The sequence below is a fragment of the Crotalus tigris genome, unplaced genomic scaffold (assembly GCF_016545835.1).
Source record: "Crotalus tigris isolate CLP2741 ecotype Arizona unplaced genomic scaffold, ASM1654583v1 scf7180000024338.4412243, whole genome shotgun sequence".
Lineage (NCBI taxonomy): Eukaryota > Metazoa > Chordata > Lepidosauria > Squamata > Viperidae > Crotalus > Crotalus tigris.
The window spans coordinates 675878-687418 of NW_024100508.1; the positions used below are offsets into that span (position 1 = coordinate 675878).

General features: G+C 39.8%; 1 protein-coding gene across 3 annotated transcripts in view; it reads right to left on the reverse strand.

Moving 5' to 3' along the window:
• PRSS12 (serine protease 12) overlaps positions 1-2469 on the reverse strand; it is a 47345-nt gene extending 44876 nt beyond the window's left edge. For 2 of the 3 annotated variants that reach the window (XM_039325601.1, XM_039325599.1), the window contains exon 1: positions 1440-2469. In XM_039325601.1, the coding sequence (XP_039181535.1) occupies positions 1440-1845 (406 nt within the window). In that variant the 5' untranslated portion in view covers positions 1846-2469. The remainder of the gene's footprint in view (positions 1-1439) is intronic. The other variant, XM_039325598.1, reaches the window with a different exon arrangement.
• Between the last annotated feature and the right edge of the window lie 9072 nt (positions 2470-11541).

The window sequence follows — 11541 nt, forward strand, 5'->3', positions numbered from 1 at the left end:
CCTGGCACTTCCACTGAGCCTTGACAGCCCCAAAGAAGCGCTGATCAGCTGGAAAGTGGCACTGATCCTGGTGCTTCCGCTGAGCCCTGACAGCCCTGCAGCTCTAGCCATCTCTCGCTCAGGCTTGTGTGGTTCTGCCACCAGTTCAGCTCATTCCCCTCCCCCGCTACCACTTTTCTAGGATGGTCGTGTACCACCTACCAGGTGACAATGTACCACAGGTGGTACCAATACCACTGGTTGAAAAGCCCTGTTATAAAGATCTAGCAGCCTTTTTGGAGGAAAGCAAGACTGATTCTAATCACTCCCTGAATAGAGAATTACTTGAGACTAAGAGGAAACTTATTCTGTGAACACCTACTTTGGAATGTTCCATTGAAACTTTGATTTATATGCAAAGTCACAAATGAGCACACATGCAAGTGGCTAGTAAACAACTGACATATGAAATAGACAAAAATGTTACTCATACTTTGCCGAAATACATGTTGGTAGAATGTATCACAAGCAAACACTACCTGTGATAATCAAGTACTGCAAATCAGAGGCCAATTCTACAGATACTGATAAAGCAAGTTCCAGATATCTCTCAATCTCAAGTAACTCTCTATCTTTATATCTCTCACTAATGTCAATCTGGCTGGGAAAACTGTGGGTTATAGTTAAACATTATTTGGTAAGCCACAGTTTCTCCATACCTGATGTACATCATGAGTACAAAGGATACTTCAGAGTCTATGAACACAGCTTTTGTATCTTTATATTCGGTCACTAGCCAACATATACGTGATAGCCAGAGAGATTAAACAGAATCACATTCAAACACATACAGGAAATAGAAGCAAAAAATTTTTACAGTGAAGGAATTACTGTCCTATCCTGGAAATCTTTCCCTGCAGATTAAATTATTCTAACCCAGGTGTTCAGCAATGCGGACACAGGCAACTATTCTTGCACTATTAAGAGGACAAGCAAGCATAATTCTGCTCCTGATAAAACTATTAATCCTGCAACATTTTACAGATGAAAAGGAGGACATTCCTAATGGATTACTGTTGCAAACATCCGTTTTCTCCTCAATGATCAGACTGGCGCTTTAAAACAATCATGCACACGAGAGGATGTCCTCATTTATAGGCTAAGTTTGCGTCTGTGTGATTACTCTTGTTTCATTTATTTCTAACTTTGTTATAAAGTCTGCAGAATTAATTGCAAGCGTTAACTGTAGGCGTGCTAGCCCGATAGGCACAGATCACGCCGCGGGCTTTCAAATAAAATATATTCGGTAGAATATATCAGGTGTGAAATATCGCTTCGCCTGAGCGCCAAGCGACCCTTCAGCGCCCGGACACGTGTGGGCAAGAGCAGTTCACACGGGCGCGTTAATACCCGTCCGATCCCGGCAAGAAATGACAGCTGGCGCGGAGATCCCGCCTCACCTTGCCTGCAGTCACAGTAGCCCCAGTCAACCCTGCCGCGGTTGTTTCGGTAGAAGCACCAGGGCCTGCTCCTGCCGTCCGGGTTTCTGCAAAAGTTGCGCTGCCCGCGCAGCCCTTTGCCCTGCGGCGTCCGGTCCAGGAAGGTGGGCACCTCCGCCCAGGGCAAGCAGCCTGCGCCGAACTCCGTCACGTTGACGAAGCGCCCGCCGTTTCTCGGGCAGCCGCCCCCGCCGGCGGGCTGCTGAGGCTGGAGCGGCGGGGAGCGCGGCGGCTTTGGGGCCGGGTCCCGAGGAGCGGCCGACAAATAAGACCGAGAAGCGAAGCGGCTGGCCGCGGAGGTGCCGGCTTCGGGAAGCGCCCCGACTAGCAGGAGCGCCGCGGCCAGAAAGAGACGGGCGAAAGTCATGCTGCCAGTTGCGCGCGGCTTGCTCCATCGCCCCTCAGCTGCCGAGCCCGGCCGGGAAGGCGGAGGGCGGAGCCGCACCTCCCGCCGGGTGAAGGCGCAGCTCCTCGCCCCCGCCTTCGCTCTCGCTCTCCCGGCTCGCAGGGCCCCCGCCGCCCTCCCGGCGCTCTTTCGGCTCTTTGGCTCCGCTGCAGCCGGAAAGGAGGGGGCGCTTCACTTTCAGCGCACGGCGCTCTCCATCCTAAAGCAGCTGCGCTTGAGGGGAGTAGGCAGCGCTCCCCCACCCGGGCTTGTGAGCCGGCCAAGCTGACCCCCCAACTCGCGGCAGCAACGGAGCGGGGGGGCACTTTTTAGTTCAGATTGTCCGGATTGCTTAGGACGGTTAAATTAACTGTGGGCAAGCCAATCCGGTGAGCTCGGCTAACGTTTGCTTTCTTTCTCCCCCGCTCGTTCCGTTCTCTTTCGCAGCCCAGCTCTTCGCAGATACTCCGCACGGGTAGAAATTCAGCCGGCTCAGCTCTTTCCCCTGTTTTCGCCGCTTCTTTGCGTTAAGAAAAACCCCGCACCTTTGCCCCTTACCGGGGGAACTGGCATCCTACCCTCTGTTAGCCCAGCCACCCTTCTCTTAAAATCGTACGTGGTTTGGAAATGCGATGGGGTGGGGGTGGGGTTGGTTACGGAGCGTACTGAGGGAAGAAGCAAATGCGTCGCACACGCTCAGGAACGAGGCGTCGTGAGCCCGACAGCGGAGGAGAAACGGGGACTCTCCGGGCCCCCGCTGAAGCCCAGCGTGAAAGGCAACAAACCCAGAACCTGAGCGGAGGATTTGCGTGGCCTCCGGGGCTACCAACTGGAGCCTCGAGAGCTTGGAGTTGGAGCGCTAGGGCGCCGCGAACCGACAGAGGCAGCGCGTGTTTCAATTCGCCAGAAGCTGCATTTTTGGCACCCGGGTCTTCGTCCTCTTCTGCCCAGAGAGCTTATTACTGAGGGCGTCGGAACGCGCGCCAGTTTCCTTTCCTAGGCAGCCGGCTTAACAGCGCTGCGGGTTTTTTGTTTTGTTTTGTTTCTGGTTTTTTTGCGAACCGGAGCCCGACTCGTCGCTTACACTCTAAGGCAGTGGTTCTCAACCTTTTTAATGCCGTGACCCCCCAACCGGTTGTAAGTGGAGGACTACTCAGTCGGTCGTAAGTCGAGGACTACTCAACTGGTGCAGCACCGTTTGCAGAATGGGACTTTTGGCAGGCTCAGCAGGGCAGAGACAGCCTGGACAATTCCTATTGGCTTTTGAAAGCCAATAGAATTAGACTCTATTCAAGAGAGTCTATTCTATTGGCTTTCAAAAGCCAATAGAATAAAAGGGAGTAGCACAGCTAAGGAAAAGGGGAAAAAATGGCGGACTGCGTTGTTTGGCGACCCCCGTGAAATGGTCGTTCGACCCCAAATGGGGTCCCAACCCACAGGTTGAGAACCACTGCTCTAAGGGAAGACTGGAGCTGCTGGCCGGCCGTTGATAAGAGACAGCGCCGACCCAGGATTTTGAAAGGAGAGCTGTTCTGCCTCCGTCTTTCGGTGGCTGCATTCGCAGATCTTGACTCCCAAAGTCAGGCAGTGAAGGATGTTGGAGGCACCTGTCTGGTGAATAGGGTTTAGTGTTCCCTGGGAACTCAGAACAAGGTTGATTCAGTAAAATGTAGGTACTGATGAAGTTGGGGAAATTCACACATCCTGTCTCCAGGAACTAGAAATAGACACCTTGGCCTAAGAGGAGTTAGGTGGCAAATCTACTGCAATTAATGGAATAGTGCCACCTTTCCCCAAGGTCAGGGGTGGGGAACATTGGCTCTTTTATGACTTGTAGACTTCAACTCCCAGAATTCTGGGAGTTGAAGTCCACAAGTCATAAAAGAGCCAAGGTTCTCCACCCCTGCCCAAGGCTGAAAAGGCAGAAAACAACTGACCTGACACAACACGGGCTGTCTGCACAGCACTTTGATCCTGCTTCTGTTTACACTGTTTCCGGGTCACATGACTTTCCTCTGGGGTAATGGGCGACATACCTAATAGATTCATAAGCTGGGTGAGAGGAAGGCTACATTGTGAGGACCCAGCAGAAAGAGGTTGCCTGGGCATGTTTGTATTGTGTGTAGGCTAAAGTAGGGAAATTCCAAAGAGGTTTCATAGCTTTTGCTTTATTCATGGCTACTTTCACTGGACCAGTAATTACAAACTTTTAAAAAGTTCATATATAGTTTTTAAATTATTTTTTCCACATAGGCAGTCCTTGTTTAGCAAGTCACAGAGCACCAAAACCTCTGTATGTTGTTATAGCTTTCACCTTTCCCAAACAAAAATATGCAAAAATGTTTGATAAACATACACACTAACGTTCATTTATGCAAAATTATAACTGATCCATAAAGCTGATATGAACCAAAAATACTACAGACATGAGGGAAAGTTGCAATGTATACAAAGTGTGTACATTAAATTTACAATGGAAAAGCTTTTCCTGAATTTGTTTTTGCAGATACATGTAGGCAAAACATTTTCCTCTTGGGCTTGGTGAATCCACTTGTTTTCAAATACTTGAAATGAAACAATCATGCTGATCACACTTGGAATATTGCATTCAGTTTTGATATAAAAAATGTTGAGATTCTAGAAAGAGTGCAGAGAAGAGCAATGAAGATGATTAGGGATCTGGAAGCTAAAACATTTGAAGAATAGTTGCAGGAATTGGGTATGTCTAATTTAATGAAAAGAAAGAATAGGGGTGACATAATAGTGTTCCAATATCTGAGGGCCTGCCATAAAGAGGAGGTCAGCCTATTCTCCAAAGCCCCTTAAAGGTAGGACAAGGAAACCAATCAAGGAGATAACCAACCCTAGAACTAAGGAGAAATTTCCTGGCAGAACAAATAATCAGTGGAATGACTTGCCTCCAGAAGTCATGGGTGCTCCAATACTGGAGGTTTTTAAGAAGAAATTGGACAATCATTTGTTCAATCTTGAGCAGGGGGTTGGTTTAGAAGACCTCCAAGATCCCTTCCAACTCTTGTATACTGTTAAATAATTATGTGTATTGTATGTTAGTGTCTGGGTTAAATGGAAGAAAGTTCACTATTAACCTAGCATTGCCAAATGTCATGGAACATTTTAAATATTCAAAGGGTTAAAAACTGAAAACTGAACTATCACTGTTGTAATTTTAACATACATTGATTGTTCAATTTTCCTTATTTTCCAAGTAATCTCTCTTTTGTTATCAAATTGCAGACTCCTAACATAGGCCATATAGCTCTAAGTAAAGCCAGTGTCAATGAACAGAATATACTTCTTACAGCTCCTCTTTTTTAAATTTGAGACTGTAACCTTCATTTATTTGAAACAATTCAGTCTTTCATTTAGTGATGATTCCATGTTCCTTTCAAAGATGCTTCAAAAGCCAGTTCACATAAATGGAATCTCTTCAGCATTTGCAAGCTACCATCATTCACAAAAAGGGAATTTTCACAACTTGCATGACACTTTTATGTAGATCTTTTAAGCTGTTCATGTTCATTCAGATACTCTTTCAAAGCTCTCCATTCCATCTCCTTTTATTTTTTTTAGTAGAAAGTACCAAAAAAGAATTGTAATAGGCCATCACCATCTTGTGGTCTGAACGGAGCATTGCGGTTCCTTCCCTCCACCCCCACTTTTGAATATTTGCATTCTTAGTGTTTTTAATATTTTTTCTTTTTATAAAATAAAAATTGATGTTTTAAATCACTGAGATTGCTTTATATATTAATCTTCATTTTCTAAATGTTTATCCTTTTATCTACCAGAAAGGAGGTACAAATAGTGGGAGCCCTCTGTTTCTCACAGACAGGAATAAGAAAAAAGATGACAGATGAAACACCTCCTGGTAGTAAACAGGCAAGGCTAGAGCCGTAGACCCAGAGACCTCTGGCAGAAGAGATACAGTCTTTCTTATTACACTTGTCATAAAACAAATTTCCATCCTGATCAATGTCAGAGTGTTTTTTAATAATAATTTTATTAAGCATTACAATCAAAAAGCTAAAATTAATGGTGATTTTAAAAAGAAAAAGTGTAAAAGAAAAATAAGAAAGAAAACAAGCAACACAATAAATAAAAAAAATAGAAAATGACTTCCCCCTTCACCGCAACAAGTATAAACACTTTTAATAACATATTACTTTTGCGTAAAATGAATAAATGATCTCTTCTTTCCATATCTTTTATCTATAAACAAATCTTTGAAACTTCATTATTCAATCTTGATCAGCAAAAGACCATTGATTGTTACCAGAGATAACATTTCTATATTCACCTTGATCAGATAAACCAACTTCATATTGTTTTACTTTTAAACATTTTGATCTTTTATCCTTTCAAATAACATCTTAGAACTTAATTTTTCATTTGTCCCTTTTTACAAAATTCTTTAAAACTTTAAGAAATCTCTTTTATAAATCCAAAATAGGAAAGTTAGTCAGATCACTTTTTTGGTTTAATTATTTGTATATTCTTTAAATAATAAAAACATTAGCAGGTTTCATTTGTATATCTAGTGTAGCATCTTTTTTCCCATATCATTCTTATAGCCTGTCATTTTTAAATCCACTTTCAGATCAGTCTCAGTTCTGTCCAGTAAAGCAGAATTGTTCTTCTTCCATAACAACTTTTAAACTCTGTCTATAATAACCAATGTCCTTAAAATTATCTTTTGATGCCATTGTTCACAAACTTCCTTCAGTATGTCCAATGTTAAAATATTTTGCTCCATTTTGTATTAATAAATAAAATTTAAGTCTACTCTAATTGTAAATTTTATATCCTTCTGTTTCATCTAGTGTTCAACCTTCAAAGTTCCATCCCATCACATATTTTTTTTAAAAAAAAAATGAAACAATTTTTCCAGGGGAATGATTATTATCAATTTCAAAATCTTATTTCAAATCTATCTGAATTGTTAATATGCTTATAAGTTTCCAAAATTAACATTCTAATTTTCCTTTTGCTGTTTACTCTATTTTTTTAAAAAAAAATCCTTAAACTTGTATTTAAAACTTCTTTTGCTAAGAACTGAAGGACACCCAGCTGGTTCTATAAAATATATTGCTCTGAAGGTTCTTAAAAGATGAAAAGCAGTTACCAAGCAATTTCTACAAGAGATTAGAAAAGGAGATACATGAACTTAATGCCATTTGAAAAGAAGCCAACTGCTCTTGGTGCTTAGATGGTGTTCTCACATGACTTGTGGTCCTCACAAGGAGCAACTGTCTGGAGCACTTCCGGGCGATTTCATGTCCTCTCCTTATCTGGAGAGGTATCACAAAGAACCTGTCCATTCACTGACTCTTCATTCCACTCTTAGCAGAACTGTCTTCAGTTCACCTCTTCATAAGTTGTTGTTGACAAGTAAATTGTAGTTCTTTTATGCTATTTATTTAGCAATTTAGCAATAATCATAGGAGAGAGCAATAATCATGATATAATTAGCCTACCACCACCTAATCCCTCTGATATTATACAAAATCTTGAGATGGTTAGAGAAAAAGAAAGGAAGAGAATCTATCACATCTAATAGGGAACAACTCATAGGGTCTTTTTGCTTTGAGTACAGAATGTTTTAGCAGTTTTAGTAGTTACTGTGTATCTGAAGTTTTCTTTAATGCATGTTTACTCTAAAATAAATCCTATCTTACAAGTCTTTTTAAGTTTATATCTTTAAGTGGGAGGAGGGAGCAGATATTTTTTAAAAAATATATTTTTGACAGACAACAACACATTCACAGACTTGGTTTCAGTACTTCCACTAAACTCAGCTAGTTTTCTACTATTTTCAGGAGAAAAAATGGAAAATATTTTTCTTCCTAAAGTAATATTTTGACTCTTTAACATACGGTTATTTAGTGCAAAGGAATAAAAGAAATATTAATTTTGGAAGCCTTCTAGATTCCTTTCTATCATTCTCCACTATGAGTTGCTTTCTCTTTTTTTCCCAGCAACACTAGATGCACAAGTCAGCCTGCTATAAAAATTACTGAAAGAGACCAGATCTTGTGTTTGCAGTCCCTAACCAGAGGATATATAGTAACTTCAAAGTTACAATTATAATTGTGCAATCCTAAACATGTTTATACTGGTTTAAATCCTAGTAAGATAACGTAGGAATGGAATCTTATTACACTGCAACCCTAGATATTAATCAGAGAATATGCTCCAGGAAACATAATGGAACTTTTTCCTAAGTAGATATACAAGAAATTAACAATAATACTATGTATGTTTGTTTTTGAAGAATTTTGAACTTTATATGCTCTAGTAAGTAAAATTATATCTGATTAGTTTTAAGAGAAGAAAATTAAATCATTTTCATGTCTTTTATTTATGGCTAGATATAGTGGGGGTTAGTGTTTATTTGTACCAAAAATAATTCAGTGCAGATTTGTTAGGAAAAATGTATTGAGTTCACATTTTCTATTGTCATGAACTGGGGAGGGGGAGGGGCAGGGAAAATGCCTTCTATGAAACATGAGTAAAATTAGAAAGCAAGATACTTCCATGGCCAGTAAGAGACCCATAGCATCACACAGCTTTATTAGAATCCTAATATAGAAGAATTCCACATAAAATCTCTCATTCATTGGTTCAGAAAAAATATGTATTGGAAAATGTGAGTATGAAGAAGGGATTCAATCACTGCAATTGTGTTTCCACCTTATTAAATTACAGCAAAGACCCCAAGAGATGTAGTTTGAGATGAACATTCTCGGTATGGTGTTTCAACAGTAACAGTAAGTGATACATCTGTAACGGAAGAAGGATTAAACCATAGAATGGTATGTTAAAAACATGAACTTGGAAAAGTCACATTACAATGTTTGGGATTTTGATCTCAGTGGTCTCACAAACAGGAGCATGAATCTATGTCACTGACAGCTGATTATATTTTTCCTCAGCAATTTCTTGTGCCTCCTAACACTGGTTCTTGAAGACATTTTGGAAGAGTAAGTGTAAGGACCCACCCCACTTTGCATCTTAAGAAGACAGAACTCTTGGAATAGTTCTTCCAACAAGCATCCTTTATTAAGAGAAAATGGTTGCAGGCGTTCTAGACAGGACTTGGGGTCCAAGCTCTCCCATTCTAGGTTTTAAGGGGTTCCCCAGTAGCCCCACCCAATCACCCCCTTCTTCCAGTGACAGTCTCAGGCATTACACTCCCACCCCCTTTTCCTTACTGCCGGCTGGATGGAGACTTCAGAGAGGAGTACATGAAAGGTAATAGCCCCATTGTTATGGTTAGTCCTTTTGGTGATATCCACATCCAGTCCCTTTGAAGTGTATTGAAGGAAGTGAGGGCCATAAAGCCCCTTTGTTCACCCCCTTCCCTTCATCGTATGACAGAATCCAGAGAAGGCAGAAATGGGGTTTTCTATAGTTGATAATTAGAGATGAAATATAATTGAATTCTGATATCAAGGGCATGAGTAAGGGAATGACAGAATATGTTTTTTTGATACTCTGGGGGCTCCACTGAATTTTTTTTGTGAAGAAAGAGTAACACAGTGGGTGGGAAAATGATACAGAATGGCCAGTACAAAATCACTCAGATGGGTTTGGTCAGGACTGTCAGGAATATTCTAGGTTAGGGAGAGATTTTTTATTTTATAATCTGTATTAAGCTTGTAATAGTAAGTATCTTGAAAGGGCAGAAAACCATGTTACAAATTTTCAGGATGTCTACAAAAAGTGACTGGGATTTGCATGTATCCCTGGAACCACAGCTTCTCAATCTTTGAGTTGGCCCAAACTTAGTTACAGTAGGAGTTGACCAGTGAAGTCTCCAAAACCTGGGTGAGTAGAAAAGTGTTCTTTCATGGTAGTGGCATTTCAACTTTTTGAAGAAAAGTCTTGAGATAAATTTTGTCCTTTTCAGTAAGCCAAATGCATTTGAACCAACTTGCACTAAGTACTTAAAACCAGCATGAAGTTTATTTTTTCATACAGCAGGAATATTATGCATTTCCTAATAGATATGTAATCAGACGCTTATGTGTCTAGCTATTGCTTATATCACTGTTTTTCATATTTTATTTTACTTTAAATGCTATTGCTTTTGCTATATCATCAGCTTTTATGTAAAAAGATGCATTTTCACCTTAGAAAAGGTGTTCTATACTTGCCAAAATATTAATAATTTTATAATATTTGCTTAAAACAGACATACTGCTTATCTTCATTGGAATTCCCGATTAAAAGGCATTCTTGCATTACTTAATTTTGTAGTTTAAACGTTATGCATTTATTAAGAGCTGATTCTGCAGTAACTCTAAGATTGGTACTTATAAAAATATTATAGTTAAATATTAGTTGAACTGAAGGTACGTATTTTTACAGAAAAATGAAATATGATCAGTTACCCACAAATGCCCTTATTTTTGTAATCAGTCTGAAATTTAAGATTAAGAGATTAAGAATAATGAAAGCAATGAACCATCTCACTTAAGTAAAAATAAAAATTGCTAGCTTTTGTTGGTTATTGGCCTATTGCTTGTTTGAAATTCCACATTAATGTGAAAGCTTATACAATGTTAAAATATAGTTCTGCAGATACTCATATAAAACACTACTATAAAACTATGACAAATATTTAAAGTATATAGAAATAGTTGAACATAAATATAGACTGAAAGATATGCACTGTATTAAATAAATCTACATAGCTTCCATTTGAAGGAAATGGGTTGGATTACTAATATATGTACTGCCATGAGTATAATCACATACTCTTTCTGTTAATCAATGACAGCTTTCACTACTGTCATTTATCTTTAAGTTAGAATTTTCTCTCACCCTTTGAAATGCAGTAACTCTGCTTTTCCAGGTTAAAATATCCAGATAATTTCCAACAGCACAAGATGCTGATAAAGGGAAAGACTAACCATATCAGAGAGGAAAGAAGGTGTACTGATATACTTACCAATGAGAACACAGTACAGCATCAAGCTGTTGCTGATAATAAGGTTGATAGAACAGAACTAACATTCTAAACACCTAAATTTATGATACCACTACTTTCTGCTTACAAAAAAAGGGAAATGGTTGGCTTTTTAAACTACTATTGAAAATAGTGGAGATTGTATACTGGTTCTGAAATTTGGTGTATCTTTGGCTTAGACCATTTACATATAAATTGTCAAGTACTGGATCAAATTCATTAGAGTTAATTTTAGAAGACTCCCCTTCTAAATAGGATTATTAGACAGAAAAGGAAGACATATTCTTTTTTGTCTCCATGTCCTCTCTCTGGCAGACATAGCCTTAAAATTAAATACCGGTATTGCCTGGCTTTTCGAGAATCTAACAAGATTACTGAATAGCTTTTCTCCAACATGCAGTGCTTCCCTAATAAGTGCTAACTTTAAGTTAACAAATTTAGCTCTCTGATCTTAATTAATTAGTTGATTAGTACCCTCCTGTCTTGCACTGCCATCAGATTTTGAAAATACCTTAATTGGTTAAATGCTTAATTGGTTAAAGGCTTTTCCTTAATCAGCATGCTAGGCATTCATTTGGCACTAGCCCATTCCTCTGAGTGTATGCTTCTTTGTGTGCCTGTTTACTCACTTGTAATCCATTCCTCTCCGATGAATGTAACAAATATTAAGAGCACAATAAGTGTGC